The sequence below is a fragment of the Camelina sativa genome, chromosome 9 (assembly GCF_000633955.1).
Source record: "Camelina sativa cultivar DH55 chromosome 9, Cs, whole genome shotgun sequence".
Taxonomy (NCBI): domain Eukaryota; kingdom Viridiplantae; phylum Streptophyta; class Magnoliopsida; order Brassicales; family Brassicaceae; genus Camelina; species Camelina sativa.
In genome coordinates, this window is record NC_025693.1 from 26293656 (window position 1) to 26313234 (window position 19579).

Genomic DNA, 19579 nt, shown 5'->3' on the forward strand with positions numbered 1-19579 from the left:
GAACTATGGAGTTACAATAGTAATTTATTGTGTTTGAATAAAATTAAATGGTAGAATATGATTAATGCATAATTTATTTTATTTTCAGTTATAGTAGAATGAGAAATATATTATAAACAATAATTTTACATGAGAAATATATTAATTTAGCCAACCAAAATAAATAAAAAATATTAAAATTTAACCAAAAATAATTTCTCTTGAAAGATAATAAGTTAGTAGGAGGAATGAATTAATGTACAATTATTGGATAGAAGTTACATTTGAGTTAAATGGAGTTACATGTCTTTAATTATAAATAAATATTTTAATTTTTTATAACCTAAAATAAAAGGAATACCAAGTGGCTGAATCAAAATTCACATGATTTGGTTGTTTGTTGATATAAACTCAACACTTACACATAATATTTCAAAATAAAAAATATTACTTTTTAAGTGACAAACTAAATTAGTTTTCTTATAAAATTATATGAATTCTTCAATCTCAATAATTTTTAAAATCCCAAGGATAACTTATATTTTTTTGGTTTTCACTCATCAATTTAATTTATAGTGCTAGATTTCATACTAATGGTTTCATCTTTAGAGAATTTAGTGAAATGATATTTTTAAAATTATATTTTATTTTTATATTTAAGTTCCAGTTGAATATGTTTTGTTTTTTGGATCATTTTTTATTTTGATTAAAGACACAAAAAACCAATTTTTTAATTATGTTCTTTTTGTTTTCAAAAACCTCAAATCATAAAAAAAAAAATATATATATATATATATATATTATATTGATCTCTGCAGATTTAACAATTGGATCACAAAACAAAATAGTCTTTATAAATGGATAAATGGATAATTATATTGATCTTTAAATATTATATTGATCTTTATAAATTATTTAAAATGATACATGAATATGTGAGATAACCAGAGACATAATAGATAATTACATATGGATCATTTCAACTTTATGATCTTATTGTGTGGTGAATATTGTAAGGAAGTATGAAAATAATGACTTATAAGATGTTAATATAAAATAGAAAATGGAGATAAACATTTTAAAAGATTAAAATAAATATATAAGATATACATATCATACAAACTCTAAAACTAAGCTTTTACAATGATATTTGATTTGATTTTTTATAACCCATACAACAACAATAACAAAAAAATACAAAACAAAACAAAAAAAGAGATTTGAGAGTAGTGGAAGAAGATGAGAGAATGAAATAGTGATAGACTAAGAGAATAAGATAATGAGTATTTATAGGAAGAGAAATGATGAAAATTATATTTAGAAAAATGAGAGTTACAATTCTAATTTATTGTTTTGTTTTAATACAATTGATTAATACAACTTAGTAGAGAAATAAAGTTAATGCTTAATTTATAGGGAGAAGCTATAAAGATTCCAGTTTTATATTATGTGAGTTAAATGTGAAAATTAATTGTTTTAAATTTGTGTTTTAATATATTTTTTTTTATTAAAATTGCATTGCCAAGTGGACCAATAAGGAGAGACTGAAACTCTACTTTTATATATATGATGATTCAGATTCTAAAATATGGAAATATTTAACTATTGAAACAAAATTAGCTTAAAGCGAAACTTAAGATGAAATTTATCAAACAAGCTTACATTTAAGAGAAAAAGTATAATGATTTTGTGACATTAACAAAATGAATAAATTGAATAGATGAATGAAAGAATGATACAAATCCCACGTCAGAAATAATACAAAATCACATGACACTACAAGCATGTACATTGTCATCGCTAAAAAGATGAAGAGCATTTTCATCAATAGTAGGTTGAGCTTTCTGGGAGGGACGAGGATAATAACCGTTGATAGAAGAAGAGTTGTCTATATTTTGATGTTCGTTATAGAAATCATACTTTCCACTATATGAAAAAGTATTCTCTGCCTGATGATGATATATCTTCTGATCCGATTGTTCTAAATGCTGAGAAGGATATGTATAATAATCACCGTAATATCCATTGTAAGGAAAAGGCCAGAACTCAGCTGTTCGTCCTGTTCGTTTCACCATATTTAGAACATCTTCCCGATCGACGTATCCCGTGACCGTCACTTTTTGTCGATCCACGTCTATCTCTACCGTGTCCACTCCTACACAAGATTTGATTATTAGACTGTTAACTATATCAATATGCATTAAGACTAAAAATGATTGTATAACGATAATAATCAAATCTATATATACTTATTTCTATATAGTTCTTACCATCGAGTTTGGAAATGGCTCTTCGAACCTTCCTTTCACATCCTTGGCAATCCATATCTACCAAAAGCTCCACAATCTTTATAACAAAAGAACAAATTAAACATTAGAAAATGAGGAAAACACGACGTGGAGAAGGACATCATCGAGCAAAGAAATAGATGGCAACGTACAGATAGGGCAATTGGTAACCGAGAGTTTCCATGTATCCAGTCAAGCATTGTCTTGATTATGTTTTTTTTTTTCCCGAGCCTCACGTTTTGTCTTAAGAAAATCTTCTTGCTTTCAATGTGATATTTTGGTTGTGTAATATAATCAACGTGTATAAGATATGCTTATATAGGTGTATAAACGTCTGCGCGTATTAGAAACACTTGGTGTGTGATTCCAAGAAACCGCGTTTGCGTCTTCTGAGATGCAAAAAGCTTATGTCCTAAGTCTTTACACATTATACTATATATCTTGTATTATTTCGGTGTCGCCAGAGTTTTACATTTTTTAATTATTGTGTCTTATTAATTACTAGCGTAAGGGTTTACCAATATAATTATATCGTATACCAGAGAATTAAGGCATTAGCTTAAAATGTTTCAGTCGTTATTTTTATCCGGTAGATTTAAGACATTCGAGACGATTTAACAAAAAATAAAAAATAATCTACATTTATTTTCTTGAAATTTAGATTCGTTGGCTATTGAAAAAATAAAACCGTCCAAGCTAATTTTTGATTAGTTTTGATTTCTAGGCAACACGAACCGAAGTGGCACCCATATTCAAAAGTCAAGATCTCCATGCCTACCAGATGTATACAGAACACAGACACATATTAGCTGATTAAATAGGAAGTAAGTCGTGTGAATAGACAAATATTTGTACAAATACATGCTGGAACTGCCGTCTGCCAGATTCTCTCATATTGTTCAGAATCGACTTCTTGGCTTCTGGTGCGTGAATATAAGAGTTATTTTTTTTAAAAACTATATTTGAAACGAAAAATAACGAAAATGATTCCAACAATATGAATATGACATTGGCAAGTAGATAAAAATAGCAAACAAATATTTTTTTTGTAAGGTTTAACAATCGAAACACGGAAACAAATATATAACTCGCTTTACCACTAATGAAAACAAAATCAAAAGGGCAACACAACACATTATATGATATATGCAACTTGTCTCACTTGTGTATTCTATAAGTTACAGTCGAAGAAAAGGGGAAAAAAAAGAATAAAGCCTTTGAATTTTGTGTTAACGTAATTACCGAGAAGAAGCTTAATCAAAAACCATTACAATTTCTTGAACCTAAAAATATAATACAAGAATGTAACTATGTGAGGATGGACTAATCCGGTCCGGTCCGGCTGTAACTCAATTCCTCGATTTATAAATTTTATGCCCGGTTAAGTCCCGGTCCAGAAACAAGAACAAGTTCAAAATAAATAAATAAACCCCTAATTCTTCAAAAAATCAAAACCTCTCAGTCTAGTCCAATTCTCTCCTCTCCGTTTCTCCGGCGAATCTCCGTCGCAATTCTCCGCTTATCGCGAGTCTAATCCACCTAAAATTGGGCAGATAAGTAATTGCTGTAGATTCGAACACCGAACAAAACTTCCAAGTCACTGAGTTCAATTTGAAATTGCGGATTCTACAACACACTTAGAGAAGAAAGGACAATGGCATCTTTTCCTCCTCCCGGTTCCGTCACCGTCTGCGAGATCAACAGAGACTTGAGTATGTACTTAAAGCTTTCTTCCTTTCTGAGTTTATCTTCTCTAGTCTATTTTAGGGCTTTTCGAAACTTCGTCTGAGCTAATGGTTGGATGCAGTTACGGGTCAGAACTTGTCTGATGATCGAGCTCAAGAGACTTATGGAAAACTCCTCGTATGTTTTTTTTTTTTTTTGTTTTCATTCCTGATTTCATATAGCTTGATACCATTCTTGTAGATAGCTAAAGTGTTGTCTTGACAAATTTGGGGGGTGTTTTGGTTGATCACAGGGAATGGTGTTTAGCCCTGTTTCGTTCGACTCTACACCTAGCCCTCTGCAGGCAAATGAAGGACAAGAGAATGTAGATAGAGAAGAAAATGTTGATAGAAAAGGACTAGTGGCTACTCTTCAAACCATGGTTGCAGACTCTCTTAAACAGATTTTACAACCCACCGATGTAAGAATTTTGTTTGTCAATTTGGTTGATTTCTATGTGTTTGTTAGTTTATTTGGTAGACTGAACAAGGCTTAGCTTTTTTTGTGATGGTTAGTTACAAAATACTTATCTTTTATTATGTATCTAAGAGAATTGATAGGTTTTTAAAAAGATGTTTTAGGATGGATGGTCTCTACAATTTCAAACCGTTTCATTTTTAGGTAACTCTCCTCTCAGAGATTGATCTTCAAGGAGTGAGTTGGCATCAGGGGAAGCATATTCTTGCCTTTATATCCGGTGCAAATCAAGTTACAATTCGTGATTATGAGGACAAAGGTCTGTTTTTTAAATTCAATTCTTGATTCCTAGTGCACATGGGCCGGAGTGTGCATACAGTTTCATATTCTTCTTTTGAACAGATGAGAAAGAACCTTGCATTTTGACAAGTGATTCCCAGAGAAGTGTTAAAGCCCTTGCCTGGAGGCCAAATGGTGGAAAATCCCTGTCCGTAGCCTGTAGGTGTGTATATATTGACCTTCTGATACTGTCTACTTTCTAGAATAGCTAGTTTCATAGATTACTAAGTTTGATTCTACTGTGACATCTGTTCCATTAAAACAGGGGAGGAATATGCATATGGGCTGCTTCTTATCCAGGTAATATGGCATTGGTTAGATCCGGTGGTTCCGCGCTGAGGGGAAGTCTATCTCGAGGATCTGGAACTCGCTGGATTTTGGTCGACTTTCTTCGGGGTCATAATGATGAGCAAATTAGTGCTCTCTCATGGAGCCCCTGTGGAAGATATCCTTAATTAGTTTTCTGCTACAACTGTTTCGCTTTACTTCATTTTGGTGTTGTTAGTTAATTGCACATGTTTTCAAGATCATTTCAGTTACCATAGTTGTTTACCAAACTGAATCTCAGGTAGGCATTTGCTGGGAAAGTAGTTGGATTTTCTTGGATCTTTTCTAGTTTTTGCATCACAGGAGTCCCTAACTTAGTCCATTCTGTTATTCCTTGACCTATTTTCACATATTTAGCATCAGCCTCATATGACAGCTCATCTTTCACCATATGGGATGTTTCTCAAGGTAATAGAAGGACAATTTAGAACACTTTCTTAGTGCATAATAGCATGCAAATATTTGAACATTTATCCTTCTTGCGATGTATCAGTAAATCAAGCCCAAACAGTTGTCGACAGAACTTGTTTTCTTTCTCTTACAACCTGTTTCTTAAGTTGAGATATGAGAAACTGTATCTTGCTCAAGTGGATTGAGTTCCTTGTTTCTGAAAGTGATCTTTATACATCTTCCAGGAGCGGGGACACCTATTCGACGGGGACTAGGCGGCATATCAATGCTCAAATGGTCACCTACAGGAGACTACTTCTTTGCAGCAAGATTGTAAGACATCAACTCTCTTTCTATTCAGAGATGTGGAAAGTAGCCTCCCGTTTGATGTGTTTGCTAATCAAATGTTTTTTTTGTCACAGTGATGGGACGTTTTGCCTTTGGGAAACAAACACATGGACATCTGAGCCTTGGTCTTTGTCAACTGGATCTGGATCTGTCACGGTAAGTTCAATCGTGATCTCACATTGGATAGTGAGATATGCAGTAGCGTATTGCTAAAAGTGATTTTGTTGGATGGGTCAACGTTGCTAGTGTTGTATGCATTGCATATGTGCGCATACTTCATTCTGTTTACTAAGCATTCATTTCCCTTCCTTTATGTATGAATTTGCAACTGTGTTTCATCTTCTTAAATGGACTAAGCTGTTATACTTCTTGATACTAACTTTGATAGGGTGCAATATGGGATCCTGAAGGACGGTTTATCTTGATTTCGTTTTCGAAATCTTCAACACTGGGCTCAGTTCATTTCTCATCCAAGCCACCATCCTTGGGTATGTCGAAACTTCAAAGTCTTTTGCCTATACTACTAGAAGTACTTGCCAGTTACCATACTAAACCTCTGTTTCTTTTTGGTTTACTATCAGATGCCCATCTTTTACCGGTTGAATTGCCAGAGATTACTTCCCAGACTGGCTGGGAAATTGTTTGGTTGTTGTTGAATAAACCCGGAAAGGCCTTTCTCTAATTTATTTCCTGATATTGTTGTTTCTTAAACTGAATTAACCAGTGAGGGAATCAAAAATATAGCATGGGATGCATCTGGGGAACGATTGGCTGTGTCGTATAAAGGAGGCGATGACAGTTACAAAGGATTGATTGCCATCTACGACACTAGAAGGACACCCATTGTATCAGCATCACTAGTGTAAGTACTTCCTTCTGCTTATCCATTCCATCTGTTTTGCCCTCCTTTTATGTAGGTTTGCATTGTCTAAATCGATAAACAAACAAATCTTCATGCTTTTATGATTACAGCGGTTTCATCAGAGGACCTGGAGAAAACCCAAAAGCTCTCTCCTTTTCATTCCATGACAAGTTCAAGCAAGGTCCACTCCTTTCCGTGGTAAGCCATATGCCTAATTAAGTCTTTTCATGCCAAAGTATTTAGATAGATGGAATCAGTTAGTTAATCAACCTTTCAAACATATTGTGTTGCAGTGTTGGAGCACCGGATTCTGTTGCACCTATCCTCTCATCTTTCGCTCACATGTTCTTCCTTAGTAGCCAAATGGTGCAAGTTTCCAAACATTCTGGTTATATTGATAGACTGGTTACTTTATGTAGACGAATGGCTTCTTTAAAGAACTCATCTCGAAGTTAAATCCAAAAACAAGGGTTGCATTTGAAGTACATTAATGGTCCTTGAACACCAAAAAGAACATTACAGAAACAAACAAATAAGAAAAGCATCAAACAGTTGAGGCACTTAGACATTCTTGTTTTTCTTCATCTTCGAAGGTGGCCATCGACCCTTCTTCCTCATCCTACGCTTACGAACCAGACGTTTCCTACGTAGCCTAATCTTCTTGGCCAGCTTCATCTTCAGCCTCAGTTCCAAGAGCAGTTTCTCTTTAGCTTCTTTTGATTCCAATGGTAGTTTATCAACTGGAACAGAAGCAACGACAGTCTTTGGTTCCTCATTGCTCTCGGGCTCAGCACCGTCAAGGCCAGAAGCAGACGCCTTCACCACAATTGCTGCAGCTCTTCCATGGCTACTGCTCAAGCTGTAAGAACTGAGAGAGACTCGGTTCTTGGACTCGACAGCGTTGGTTTTAAGGCTCAAAACTGACAATTATACAACGAAGAAACACAAAAGATCAGAGCATTACAAGTTTCCCAAGTGTTCGATTAAATGCCTCAACCAAAGCCTACTTCGATCTCTTCAGTCTAAAACCTCACACCCCTAAAACAAAAGTTATCTTTTTTCTCGAAAACCCAGAATTGAATTAGCCTAGGATCTCGAATTCGGCTTCATGGGTCTCTAATGGTCGGCAAAACGAAGCAAAAGCGAAAATGTCAAAGACTAGAAACGAGTGGAAAAGGCATTACCTTGTGAAGCGAAAGACGAAGGTTGAAGAAGACGCGGCGGAGAAGACGAAGAAGAAGAAGAGAGAGAAGGGAGAGAATTGAAGCAGAGAAGAGCCATCTCCGTCTAATGGAAGAGTTCGTCTTCAGTTCTTTTTCATTTCAAGTTTATTAGTTTTCTTCTGGATAAGCTTTTTTTAACTCTCTGCGTCTTCTCAACGAACGGATTGGATTGATCCGGTTCATATTGAGTTGATCCGGTAAAATCCGATTTTTGGTTTGGTTTGAATTTAATTCTTAACATTTTCGATAAACCGGAATAGGTGACCGTTTATAGACATTAGAATTGTGAGTCATGACACGTGGCGGTGCCAGTGCTTAAAAGGGCGAGAAAGCTAAGTTAAGGATGTTCCAGAGAATGATGTTGGTGTTGAGGAACTTCTAATGGCGGAGGACAAATCTATGAAGAGAGAGAGAGAGAAGAGAGAAACTCATCTCTCGTTTGTTTCTCTCAAACAGAAACCATAATCAGAGGAAGAAGAAGAAGAAGAAGAAAAGGTGAGGATCGGAGGAGGGAACGGTTTTGGAAATCGCCGGTTTCATCCAATTGGCCGCGGATTCTGAGATTGGAAAAAGAGAAGAACATCTTTTTAGGTTCTCTTCTCAAACGTTAACGCCCATGTCATCTCAGAGTCCTGAACGAAAAAGATTCTATCAAGTCTGGCCCGGCAAAAATGTAAGCTTTTTGGTGATGATGATCTCACACAAAGTCTACATTTTTATGCCAAATTGTGGATTTTTTTTAAGCAATCTTGACAATGAGCCAAATGCTCGCAATTGCTTCTGCTGCTTTCTCTGTGCTAGCTCTAGAGTTTGAAGAACATAAAAATTTTAAGATTATCTCTATAAAGTTTTAGCCTTGTATAGTTTAGATTCTGTCTATATGAAATCATCATAGTCTGAAGATTATTTTCTCTATTGTTATTGGTGTTTCAGAAATTCTACTGTGGGGGAAGATTAGTGTTTGGTCCGGATGCATCTTCGCTTCTTTTGACCATATGTATGATAGGAGGACCAGCTATCACATTCTGCATCAGGATGGCTTTTTTGATTAGACGTCGTCACCCTTTGTTTCATTCTCAGATTTTGATTGGTGCAATTCTTCTCACATTCATGGTATGTAAAGCATTTTTACTCTTTACTTTACTTTTGTAAGAGAGATTATTATACCTAGAGCCAAACTCTTAACTTCTTCCTTTGTATGCAGGATTTCACTTTTCTCTTCTTGACATCATCGAGAGACCCCGGGATTATCCCAAGGAACAAAGAAGTGCCTGAGTCAGAGATTCCTGATGTTATCACCCAATCTACAGAATGGGTGAGTAACAAATTAGGAAATGTTAAGTTACCTCGGACTAGAGATGTATTGGTGAATGGTTTCACCGTTAAAGTGAAGTTCTGTGATACTTGTCTCCTATACCGTCCTCCACGTGCCTTTCACTGCTCTATCTGCAACAACTGTGTCCAAAGGTTTGATCATCACTGTCCATGGGTAGGTCAGTGCATTGCCTTGGTAAGTCTTACTGGAAAATTCTTTTTCTCACTTCCAAAGACATATAGCTGAATACGATATGTGAGTGTTGATATGTTTATCCACGGGCTTCTTTGCAGCGTAACTATCCATTCTTCGTCTGTTTCTTATCATGTTCAACCCTCCTCTGTATCTACGTCTTTGTCTTCTCATGGATCAGTATGCTTAAAGTCCATGGGGACTTCTATGTTGTCCTCGCTGATGACTTAATATTAGGTGTTCTTGGTCTCTACTGCTTTGTTTCCGTCTGGTTTGTTGGTGGACTTAGTGTCTTCCACTTCTACCTAATCTGCACCAACCAGGCAAGTTTCTTTAGCTTTTTTTGCAACAAGTGAACTTGATTTATTAGCTATCACTATATAGGTCTGATTCTTTTGTGATGTTTGCAGACGACCTGTGAGAATTTCCGGTACCATTACGACAAGAAGGAAAACCCTTACCGAAAGGGGATCTTAGAGAACTTTAAGGAGTTGTTTTTTGCAAAGATCCCACCACCTTTGATCAATTTCAGAGATTGGGCACTAGAAGAAGAAGACGATGTGGAGGTCGGATCCATCACATCTAAGCTAGGAAGAAACTTGGGCCCTCAAAACACGAAAATGAGCAGTGGTAAGCTTGGAGTACGGTAACAACAGTGGTGGCTATTAAGAATTCAAGTGTGGATGAAGGCGCCATAGCGATTGGTTTGGTTTACCAAGAACCAGCAAATATATGAGGAGAAACTCGAGCGTGGATTTGAGACCAAGATAGAGCAAAGAAAAGGACAAACATGTGTAAATTTAATTCTTTAATTCAAAGCCATGTAGCTCTCTCTCTGTCTTTACACGTCGATAAGATTTTTTTAATAAAACTCTCTCGCAATAAGAATAGGAATTAGGAGAATTGGTGTATATAGCGGTTTCTTGTGTTACAGGTAAATTTAAACTTGGTGTGTATCTCATTGTCTCCAACTTTATTTTATTAATGGTGACCTTTGCTGCAGGTTTGAGTTTGAAATTACCTGGTGGTTACATCAGTTCTGCTCTAGATTTAGGCATGGCTGCATTGGTCAATGAGTTGAATTTTAAGGTATTTCTGTTGTTCAGCAACATTGCAATGTGCAGTTCTGTGGTAACTAATTAACTGTCAAAGAAAGCTATTCAACTCAACTAGCTTTACCACTTCTGTTAACGGCTCTCGTACCAATGCCGATAGCCTCTGTGGCTAGAGTTACTCTTGTGGTTTTCCCATCTTATATTAGCCATAGATTCAGCCTTCTTGGTATAGTCCTGATGCTATACTTATCATCCCTTACGCTTCCTCGTCTACAAGACAAGGCTTTCTCCGACACATCTTCTACTTTCCTTATTTCTTGATGCTTTTGGTTGTTAGCAAAGACAGAAACAACATGAATGGTTAAAGAATGCTCTGTTTTGTTCAGTCTTGTATCGCACTTAAGATTATTTTTAGTCCGTTATAATGTTTTAGGTATAGTGTTTGATTTAACCAAAGTTTTTCAATATAAAAATATTTTAATTTAAATATGTTCAAACCAAGTATAACATATTTTTTCGTTACAATTTTATTCGGTCTCATCTTTGGAATAAATATTGTTTTAAGTTCTGATTAATGGGATTTTGGCCATATATTTATTTGCTTGAAACGTTATGTTAATCTGTAACGTTTTTAATATTCACATTGGCTGCTCTCTCCTCGTTTATGGCTTCTAGATGTTAGAGTCTTACGACTTCCTTTGAAAACATTCATATAACGAACTATCAGTTTATAAAAATGAAAAAGAAAAAAAGTTTATAAAAATGAAAATGATGAGAAGAAGGAAAAACACAAAACGATGGAAAGAAATCTCTATATATGTGTGAGGGCACGTTTAATTGAGGGATGATTTGACTTACCTTCAAACCAGCTCATTGTTTGCATCATTCTAACTATATTTTATTCCTTTTTGTATTCTATTTTACAAATATAGTTGGCCGACCAATGATATATAACAACAATATTATAAAAATACTAATAAATCTAATCTATAGGATAAACAAGAAAATTATTCCTTGTTAGTTCTTACAAACAAACATGAAACATACATGCTTTTGCTTATTCGCATAATTACCTTTTCGTAATTACATACAATGTCCCCATTAACTCCTCTTCATGTCTTAATTATTCGGTTATGATAAGCGAATAAATAAAAAATATTTTATTACCCCCAAAAAAAGGGAAAAAAGAGAAAAGGGATCGCGCAATTTTGCAAATCAGCGATATAATTTCTTGTGTGCGATTCGTCCGAGTGAGAGAGTCTGAGAGAGAGAGAGACGACAGCTTCCATTTTTATTGTGTTCCTGTCTCTCTTCTCCTTCTCGAACTACAATCAAATTCGAGTGTTGGGGTGTAAATTACGAATCTTTTTTTTTTTTGTAGGAAGACAAAAAAAAGAGATTTTTATTTCCGTTTCTGGGGTTTTCTTCTTGATATTGATCTTTTTCTCTGATCTGATCATTATTGTGTATGGATTCTCTTATGGGTTTCTAATTCTGGGGTTTATTGCAAAATTTCTTTACTTTTGGAGCTTCTCTTTTGTATTTTTTTTTCTCTCTCTCTCTGAACCTCAGTTATGGCTTGGAATGAGACCAAACTCAAGAGGCTTTATCAAGTTTGGAGGGGAAGCAATGTAAGTTCTGAAATTAATGTTTCATTCACTTTGCTTTTCGTTTGCTTTTCTGGAAAAGATTGGATTGATCACATAAGAACATCGCCACTTCCTTTTGATTCAATTTGATTCCTTTGAGTCCAAGTCATTATTAGCATTTCAGACTCTTGAGTCTTTTGACTTTTCCCACTTTTGTAATTAAGCGAGAACGAACCAAAACATTCTTGTTTCTAACTTTTACCTTCCGTGGACTCTTTGAGTCTTTTTATTCATTCTCTGATTAGTTGTATCTTGAGTTGGAAGAACTATGTTTATGGATTATAAGCTGACTTTGATTTTTCCCTTTTTTTGTTGTCTACAGAAATTTCTATGTGGCGGGAGGTTAATCTTTGGACCAGATGCATCATCTCTATATCTATCAACTATCTTGATCCTAGGTCCCGCTGTGATGTTCTTTGTCAAAATGTACATGAAAATGGCTGATCCTCTTACCAAGAACCCAAATATTTGTATTCCAATCCTCTCCGTGTCTTGGATACTCACCATTTTGGTATGTCTTCTGCTTTCAAAACTCTCTAGAATGAAATTTATGTTTTTTTTTAAAAAAGTGCTTTCTGAAACTGAAGTGTCAATAGTTTTAAACTTCAGGTTATATTTTTCCTATTGATGACGTCTAGTAGAGATCCTGGAATTGTGCCAAGAAGTTTAAGGCCTCCGGAATCAGATGATGCACCGGATTCAACTACTCCGTCTATGGAATGGGTTAGCGGTAGAACCCCAAATATAAGATTACCAAGGGTCAAAGATGTAACTGTTAATGGACATACAGTAAAAGTGAAGTTCTGTGACACTTGTTTGCTTTACCGTCCACCTCGAGCTTCTCATTGTTCTATCTGCAACAACTGTGTCCAGAGATTTGATCATCACTGTCCTTGGGTTGGCCAATGCATTGGAGTGGTAAGTTTACTAAATCACTTTACATTCATGAGAGAAGTTACATAGGCTCTGTGTGTTTTGAAGTTGTTTTGATTCTCTTGCAGCGAAACTACCGCTTCTTCTTCATGTTCATATCAACATCAACCACTCTGTGCATATATGTGTTTGTGTTTTCTTGGTTGAACATATTTCAAAGACATATGGATGAGAAGATTAGCATCTGGAAAGCTATATCTAAAGATGTTCTATCTNTTATATTTTTCCTATTGATGACGTCTAGTAGAGATCCTGGAATTGTGCCAAGAAGTTTAAGGCCTCCGGAATCAGATGATGCACCGGATTCAACTACTCCGTCTATGGAATGGGTTAGCGGTAGAACCCCAAATATAAGATTACCAAGGGTCAAAGATGTAACTGTTAATGGACATACAGTAAAAGTGAAGTTCTGTGACACTTGTTTGCTTTACCGTCCACCTCGAGCTTCTCATTGTTCTATCTGCAACAACTGTGTCCAGAGATTTGATCATCACTGTCCTTGGGTTGGCCAATGCATTGGAGTGGTAAGTTTACTAAATCACTTTACATTCATGAGAGAAGTTACATAGGCTCTGTGTGTTTTGAAGTTGTTTTGATTCTCTTGCAGCGAAACTACCGCTTCTTCTTCATGTTCATATCAACATCAACCACTCTGTGCATATATGTGTTTGTGTTTTCTTGGTTGAACATATTTCAAAGACATATGGATGAGAAGATTAGCATCTGGAAAGCTATATCCAAAGATGTTCTATCTGATATTCTCATAGTTTACTGCTTCATTACCGTTTGGTTTGTCGGAGGACTCACAATATTTCATTCCTATCTCATCTGCACTAACCAGGTATGTGATTACAAAAGATCTATGCTTTATTCCAATCTTGTTTCTTTCTCTGTTTTGTTTTAACGGTGAAATATGTTTTGTGCAGACTACTTATGAGAATTTCCGATACCGTTATGATAAGAAGGAGAATCCATACAACAAGGGAGTTTTAGGGAACATATGGGAAATATTTTTGTCTAAGATTCCTCCATCAATGAACAAGTTTAGATCATTTGTGAAGGAAGAAGATTACATGATGATGGTTGAGACTCCTACTTCAAACCTAGGTGAAAGTCTTGTTAGCTCCAAGGAGAAGATCGATATAGAAATGGGAGGAGGAGGAAAGATTGTTGATGAGAGTGGGAAGAGCTACTCACTCCCTGAGATTCTCCGGAATCTGAACTATGAAGATCTTGAGGATGATTGTGAGGAAGATGACTTGAAGGCTAAGGATCATCACCACCACCATCACCATCAACACAATACTAATGAGGGAATCATCCCTTCTTTTAACCCGTTTTTCACAAATGAGAATGGTAGTAGTAACAAAGATGAGAGAAGTGGAGAAGATGAAGAATCAAGAAGATCTTCAAGTGANTCACTGTCCTTGGGTTGGCCAATGCATTGGAGTGGTAAGTTTACTAAATCACTTTACATTCATGAGAGAAGTTACATAGGCTCTGTGTGTTTTGAAGTTGTTTTGATTCTCTTGCAGCGAAACTACCGCTTCTTCTTCATGTTCATATCAACATCAACCACTCTGTGCATATATGTGTTTGTGTTTTCTTGGTTGAACATATTTCAAAGACATATGGATGAGAAGATTAGCATCTGGAAAGCTATATCCAAAGATGTTCTATCTGATATTCTCATAGTTTACTGCTTCATTACCGTTTGGTTTGTCGGAGGACTCACAATATTTCATTCCTATCTCATCTGCACTAACCAGGTATGTGATTACAAAAGATCTATGCTTTATTCCAATCTTGTTTCTTTCTCTGTTTTGTTTTAACGGTGAAATATGTTTTGTGCAGACTACTTATGAGAATTTCCGATACCGTTATGATAAGAAGGAGAATCCATACAACAAGGGAGTTTTAGGGAACATATGGGAAATATTTTTGTCTAAGATTCCTCCATCAATGAACAAGTTTAGATCATTTGTGAAGGAAGAAGATTATATGATGATGGTTGAGACTCCTACTTCAAATCTAGGTGAAAGTCTTGTTAGCTCCAAGGAGAAGATCGATATAGAAATGGGAGGAGGAGGAAAGATTGTTGATGAGAGTGGGAAGAGCTACTCACTCCCTGAGATTCTCCGGAATCTGAACTATGAAGATCTTGAGGATGATTGTGAGGAAGATGACTTGAAGGCTAAGGATCATCACCACCACCATCACCATCAACACAATACTAATGAGGGAATCATCCCTTCTTTTAACCCGTTTTTCACAAATGAGAATGGTAGTAGTAACAAAGATGAGAGAAGTGGAGAAGATGAAGAATCAAGAAGATCTTCAAGTGATGATGATGGAAAACGCGGTCGAGTCTCCATTGAAGATGAAGAGAAAGTTGAAGGGTATGAACGAAATTGGAATACAGATAAAGGTATGAATATAAACGCAGGATCTGAAGATGGAACAAGCTCTCCTCAATCCACTTCCCCAATGCTTCGTAAATAGAGGTAATTTAAGCTTTTACCTCTGTGTTAGCTTGCTTTTGAAGAAACAGTTCTCAGCCTTATAATGCTTTATATACCTCTCTTTTCTTACTTGCTAGAGAAGGACTTGAAGCTGGAGAAATGGGAGATTTGTGCTTTTATCATTCAATTCTTTTAATTGTGTTTCATATAATTGTGGGAAACAAACAAAATCCAAGAAATAACAATGATTTAGGACTTGTGAGTTTGAGCTTCTAGATTTTTCATTTTTATTTCTCATTTTTAGTTGTATTTATATAATTATAACCAGAGAATGGCTCATCATCTGGAAAAATCACCAGCATCACATATTTGATCTCTTTTTCTTTTTTTCCTTATAAAAATGATTTGGACCACAAATTGTAATGTATACTGTTGTCGGAATTATTTTTCTCTTTTTTTAATTGGTTGATTTTCATTTTTTATTTTTTGACATCCATATTTTATTTGTTTTATATGGTTTCTAATATCAAAATCACATATTTTATTTCGAAAATGTTCTGTTAAATAAGGAAATCACAAAAATAAAATATTATCAAGAAGACAATGCAAAATCAAGAGACACCAATAACTTTTCGCCACGTGTCTGGCTCCCACATCAGAATTCAGATTTTCACTGGATGAGATTTTTCTCAGTTATAAATCCACACAGCCTCATCTTCTTCCTCTAGCTGCTTTGCTCTTTATCTCACTATCTCGGCCTCTCTTTGCTTCTGCAACTCACTATCGATGGCAGCTGAAATGGCGTTGGTGAAACCCATCTCCAAATTCACGTCCCCTAAGCTCTCAAACCCGAGCAAATACCTCTCAGGGAGACGTTTCTCCACCGTGATCAGAATGTCAGCTACTTCCTCGCCGCCTCCTCCGACCACCGCCACTTCGAAGTCCAAGAAGGGTACGAAGAAAGAGATTCAGGAGTCTCTTCTTACCCCGAGGTTCTACACGACTGATTTCGAGGAGATGGAACAGCTTTTCAACACGGAGATCAACAAGAACCTTAACCAGGAAGAGTTCGTGGCTCTGCTTCAAGAGTTCAAGACCGATTACAATCAGACGCATTTCGTGAGGAACAAGGAGTTTAAAGAAGCTGCTGACAAGTTGCAGGGACCTCTCAGACAGATCTTCGTTGAGTTCCTTGAGCGGTCTTGTACTGCTGAGTTCTCTGGTTTCCTTCTTTACAAGGAGCTTGGTAGAAGACTCAAGGTGAGATTTTTATAATATATTTATGTTTCAATTGTTATGAGTTGTTCTTTGGTTTGCTGTTTCTTGTCTACGTTATGCTGATTAGATGGAATTAGAGCACATACGAGACTTGATGTTGTTTCATTCGTTCATTATATTGGTTTGATGTGTGATTACATTGCAGAAAACAAACCCTGTTGTGGCTGAGATCTTCTCTCTTATGTCCAGAGATGAAGCAAGACATGCCGGGTAAAATCTCTTAACACCAAGAGCCTCTCTTTTATCTTAGTGTTTGTTCTTGAATTAGTTTTTTGAATGAGGAAACTTCTTTTTTTGCAGGTTCTTGAACAAGGGTTTGTCTGATTTCAACTTGGCTCTTGATTTGGGTTTCCTGACAAAGGCAAGGAAGTACACTTTCTTCAAACCAAAATTCATCTTCTACGCGACTTACTTATCCGAGAAAATCGGGTACTGGAGATACATCACAATCTACAGACACCTCAAGGAGAACCCTGAGTTCCAGTGTTACCCAATCTTCAAGTACTTTGAGAACTGGTGTCAAGATGAGAACCGTCATGGAGATTTCTTCTCTGCTTTGATGAAAGCTCAGCCTCAGTTCCTCAATGACTGGCAAGCTAAGCTCTGGTCTCGCTTCTTCTGCCTCTCGGTAATTTAAAATAACTTCTCTTTAATTCTCAACTTCAACTGTGTTTTTGCACATTGGCTTAACTAGGAAGAGGATTGGGTTTGCAGGTTTATGTGACAATGTACCTCAATGATTGTCAAAGAACTAACTTCTACGAGGGTATCGGGTTAAACACAAAGGAGTTCGATATGCATGTCATCATCGAGGTAATGGAGTTTGAAACAAGAAGATTAAATATTAAAGCTGTGTTATGTGCCCTCTTTTTTGAAAATGTTGTACTTTTGTTTCAGACTAACCGAACCACGGCAAGAATATTCCCGGCGGTGCTGGATGTTGAGAACCCTGAGTTCAAGAGGAAATTGGATAGAATGGTTGTGAGCTATGAGAAGCTGCTGGCTGTAGGACAAACCGATGATCCTTCCTTCATCAAGACCCTCAAGCGGATTCCTTTGGTTGCTTCTTTGGCCTCTGAGATCTTGGCTGCTTATCTCATGCCTCCTGTTGAGTCTGGCTCTGTTGATTTCGCCGAGTTTGAGCCTAATCTTGTCTACTAGTAGCAGCAATGTCAAGTCTTGAGTTTACGGCTGGTTCTTGATTCCTTGTAATTGAATGATCAAAACTGAGAAACATCTCTTTTTTTTTGCAATAAACCAAATACTTGTACTGCATATATTTGATCAAGTTGCACAATGGATTCATCAAAATTCAGATTTATAAAACTTGGTTGATACAGTTGAGTTTGCTACATACAAAACACAATGCCCGGGGAACAAAGGAAACAATCCCACCCTCTATGTATTGTGTGGAGGAGGTTTATCCAGAGAGGAGGATAAAGTATGAAAGCTGAGCTCATTCCTCATTCAGATTTAGCCTTAGGTTTCTCTTGTTCTTCGGTCAGAGGCTTAAACACAGCGTTGAAGAACCAAACTGCGAGCAATGTAGCCTTCACAGGTCCAAGCCAATACACAAGTAAATGCTCTTTTGTTATATGCTCACCGCGTGCATAAGCCCATCCCATTACCTGCCAAGATTCACACAAAAAGCAAACAATCAAAACAAAGATCAGTTTCTTGAAATCACAAGACTATCTTTTTGTTTTAAGGTACATACAGCTGCAGGGTTCATGCATCCGCCGGTAAGATCAGAGCCAAGAATATGTAGAGTTAACTTAGCAAGACTACCAATCCAAGTCTTCATAAAGAAACTCCCAGGGATTTTTCTTGTGAGTCCCATTGAGAGCATTACAATGAAAAATGTTAGTATCCCTTCTGTTAAAGCACCGTGATGTATTGCTACGTTTAGTTTAGGTCCTTTCCCAATCTCAGGGAAAACGTGAATCACATGCTTAACCGCAAGGATTGATCCTATTACCTGAAAACAAAAACGCAAACCACATAAAAATATGATCTTTGATCACACAACAAAAGATTAAGTCTTTATATGTTTGGGAACAACCTAGATAGATCCATCACCAAAATCCTAAAAATTTGGTGTAATTTGACAATTTACAGCAACACACAAACCCTAATCTAATGTCACAAGTATAATGAGGAATTGAGGATCATCACTGAGACTTGTCCCTAACGAAAAGAGTCAATTTTAAAATTCAGCTAAATAAAAAAAAGAAGTCAACGAAACAAAACCTCGACGGGGATTCGAACGACGACAGTGAAGATAAAATGGCCGAAGCCACCGGAGACACCAGAAGCCAAAGCGGTCAAAGGGTTGTAAAGTCCGCCTTTGCTGACTTTTTGAAGGAAGGCAAAAACGAACATGGAGATGATGGAGAAGAGATAGCGAACGATCTCACCGGTCGCATCCTTCCGGCTAAACCCGAGAACTCCATGGACTAATATGTTGACCAGAACTCCTGCCCATATCCACATGAACGACAATACCAGATCAGATACCACTAAACCGATTCGACCCATAAATTTTTTTTTTTCCGATTCCAACGATGAGAACCAGATTCTCTCGGAAAAGGAAACGAAAAGACAAAAATTAAAGTAAACTTTTTTATGATCTGAGTTGGGATTTTGGGAATATTGAGGACCGTTGAAGAGGGAAAAAAAAGGGTTATCGAGATTTATTATTATGATTGGCTCTAAGCGGCTGATGAATTTAGCATAAAATTGACGCTAGAGACATTCATTGTTTTGGTGTTGCGTAATGTGATGGATGAGTCAGCTT

General features: G+C 36.4%; 7 protein-coding genes across 7 annotated transcripts; 4 read left to right on the plus strand and 3 right to left on the minus strand.

Annotated features, from left to right (window-relative positions):
- On the minus strand, window positions 1613–2535 carry LOC104712349 (heavy metal-associated isoprenylated plant protein 21-like). The gene is made up of 3 exons (XM_010429238.1): window positions 2420–2535; window positions 2250–2325; window positions 1613–2134 (listed from the first exon to the last, which is right to left on the minus strand). Exons 1-3 carry the CDS (start codon window positions 2465–2467, stop codon window positions 1746–1748), a joined length of 513 nt encoding a protein of 170 aa, XP_010427540.1. The 5' UTR covers window positions 2468–2535; the 3' UTR covers window positions 1613–1745.
- LOC104712351 (aladin-like) lies at window positions 3717–7160 on the plus strand. The gene is made up of 14 exons (XM_010429240.2): window positions 3717–3979; window positions 4075–4130; window positions 4246–4413; window positions 4614–4728; window positions 4812–4911; window positions 5014–5193; window positions 5425–5483; window positions 5711–5798; window positions 5888–5969; window positions 6202–6301; window positions 6395–6446; window positions 6538–6675; window positions 6786–6873; window positions 6969–7160. The coding sequence occupies exons 1-14, from the start codon at window positions 3922–3924 to the stop codon at window positions 7029–7031; spliced, it is 1347 nt and encodes a 448-aa protein (XP_010427542.1). The 5' UTR covers window positions 3717–3921; the 3' UTR covers window positions 7032–7160.
- LOC104712350 (50S ribosomal protein 5, chloroplastic-like) lies at window positions 7104–8020 on the minus strand. Its single transcript, XM_010429239.2, has 2 exons — window positions 7860–8020; window positions 7104–7595 (listed from the first exon to the last, which is right to left on the minus strand). Exons 1-2 carry the CDS (start codon window positions 7954–7956, stop codon window positions 7237–7239), a joined length of 456 nt encoding a protein of 151 aa, XP_010427541.1. The 5' UTR covers window positions 7957–8020; the 3' UTR covers window positions 7104–7236.
- LOC104712353 (probable protein S-acyltransferase 1) lies at window positions 8219–10366 on the plus strand. The gene is made up of 5 exons (XM_010429241.2): window positions 8219–8571; window positions 8832–9011; window positions 9103–9408; window positions 9507–9728; window positions 9816–10366. The coding sequence occupies exons 1-5, from the start codon at window positions 8515–8517 to the stop codon at window positions 10053–10055; spliced, it is 1005 nt and encodes a 334-aa protein (XP_010427543.1). The 5' UTR covers window positions 8219–8514; the 3' UTR covers window positions 10056–10366.
- LOC104712354 (probable protein S-acyltransferase 4) lies at window positions 11593–15862 on the plus strand. The gene is made up of 6 exons (XM_010429243.2): window positions 11593–12091; window positions 12432–12620; window positions 12719–13027; window positions 13650–13883; window positions 14897–15546; window positions 15642–15862. Exons 1-5 carry the CDS (start codon window positions 12035–12037, stop codon window positions 15542–15544), a joined length of 1437 nt encoding a protein of 478 aa, XP_010427545.1. The 5' UTR covers window positions 11593–12034; the 3' UTR covers window positions 15545–15546; window positions 15642–15862.
- On the plus strand, window positions 16223–18093 carry LOC104712356 (magnesium-protoporphyrin IX monomethyl ester [oxidative] cyclase, chloroplastic). Its single transcript, XM_010429246.2, has 5 exons — window positions 16223–16764; window positions 16928–16992; window positions 17083–17410; window positions 17497–17595; window positions 17680–18093. The coding sequence occupies exons 1-5, from the start codon at window positions 16291–16293 to the stop codon at window positions 17941–17943; spliced, it is 1230 nt and encodes a 409-aa protein (XP_010427548.1). The 5' UTR covers window positions 16223–16290; the 3' UTR covers window positions 17944–18093.
- Window positions 18084–19486, minus strand: LOC104712355 (probable aquaporin SIP2-1). Its single transcript, XM_010429245.2, has 3 exons — window positions 19033–19486; window positions 18500–18760; window positions 18084–18410 (listed from the first exon to the last, which is right to left on the minus strand). The coding sequence occupies exons 1-3, from the start codon at window positions 19318–19320 to the stop codon at window positions 18246–18248; spliced, it is 714 nt and encodes a 237-aa protein (XP_010427547.1). The 5' UTR covers window positions 19321–19486; the 3' UTR covers window positions 18084–18245.

Excerpts from the sequence above, each read along its gene's own strand:
- LOC104712349 (XM_010429238.1), bottom strand. The coding sequence starts at position 2,467 with ATGCTTGACTGGATACATGGAAACTCTCGGTTACCAATTGCCCTATCT. Across the intron at positions 2,326-2,419 it reads GGTTACCAATTGCCCTATCT|ATTGTGGAGCTTTTGGTAGA; the intron begins GTACGTTGCCAT and ends TTTGTTATAAAG. Across the intron at positions 2,135-2,249 it reads AGCCATTTCCAAACTCGATG|GAGTGGACACGGTAGAGATA; the intron begins GTAAGAACTATA and ends AATCTTGTGTAG.
- LOC104712353 (XM_010429241.2), top strand. The coding sequence starts at position 8,515 with ATGTCATCTCAGAGTCCTGAACGAAAAAGATTCTATCAAGTCTGGCCC. Across the intron at positions 8,572-8,831 it reads AAGTCTGGCCCGGCAAAAAT|AAATTCTACTGTGGGGGAAG; the intron begins GTAAGCTTTTTG and ends TTGGTGTTTCAG. Across the intron at positions 9,729-9,815 it reads ACCTAATCTGCACCAACCAG|ACGACCTGTGAGAATTTCCG; the intron begins GCAAGTTTCTTT and ends TGATGTTTGCAG.
- LOC104712355 (XM_010429245.2), bottom strand. The coding sequence starts at position 19,320 with ATGGGTCGAATCGGTTTAGTGGTATCTGATCTGGTATTGTCGTTCATG. Across the intron at positions 18,761-19,032 it reads TCGTTCGAATCCCCGTCGAG|GTAATAGGATCAATCCTTGC; the intron begins GTTTTGTTTCGT and ends TTTTGTTTTCAG. Across the intron at positions 18,411-18,499 it reads GATGCATGAACCCTGCAGCT|GTAATGGGATGGGCTTATGC; the intron begins GTATGTACCTTA and ends GAATCTTGGCAG.
- LOC104712350 (XM_010429239.2), bottom strand. The coding sequence starts at position 7,956 with ATGGCTCTTCTCTGCTTCAATTCTCTCCCTTCTCTCTCTTCTTCTTCT. Across the intron at positions 7,596-7,859 it reads TTCGTCTTTCGCTTCACAAG|TTTTGAGCCTTAAAACCAAC; the intron begins GTAATGCCTTTT and ends TATAATTGTCAG.
- LOC104712351 (XM_010429240.2), top strand. The coding sequence starts at position 3,922 with ATGGCATCTTTTCCTCCTCCCGGTTCCGTCACCGTCTGCGAGATCAAC. Across the intron at positions 4,414-4,613 it reads AGATTTTACAACCCACCGAT|GTAACTCTCCTCTCAGAGAT; the intron begins GTAAGAATTTTG and ends TTTCATTTTTAG. Across the intron at positions 5,799-5,887 it reads TACTTCTTTGCAGCAAGATT|TGATGGGACGTTTTGCCTTT; the intron begins GTAAGACATCAA and ends TTTTTGTCACAG.
- LOC104712356 (XM_010429246.2), top strand. The coding sequence starts at position 16,291 with ATGGCAGCTGAAATGGCGTTGGTGAAACCCATCTCCAAATTCACGTCC. Across the intron at positions 17,411-17,496 it reads CTCGCTTCTTCTGCCTCTCG|GTTTATGTGACAATGTACCT; the intron begins GTAATTTAAAAT and ends TTGGGTTTGCAG. Across the intron at positions 17,596-17,679 it reads ATATGCATGTCATCATCGAG|ACTAACCGAACCACGGCAAG; the intron begins GTAATGGAGTTT and ends CTTTTGTTTCAG.
- LOC104712354 (XM_010429243.2), top strand. The coding sequence starts at position 12,035 with ATGGCTTGGAATGAGACCAAACTCAAGAGGCTTTATCAAGTTTGGAGG. Across the intron at positions 13,028-13,649 it reads TTGGCCAATGCATTGGAGTG|CGAAACTACCGCTTCTTCTT; the intron begins GTAAGTTTACTA and ends ATTCTCTTGCAG. Across the intron at positions 13,884-14,896 it reads ATCTCATCTGCACTAACCAG|ACTACTTATGAGAATTTCCG; the intron begins GTATGTGATTAC and ends TGTTTTGTGCAG.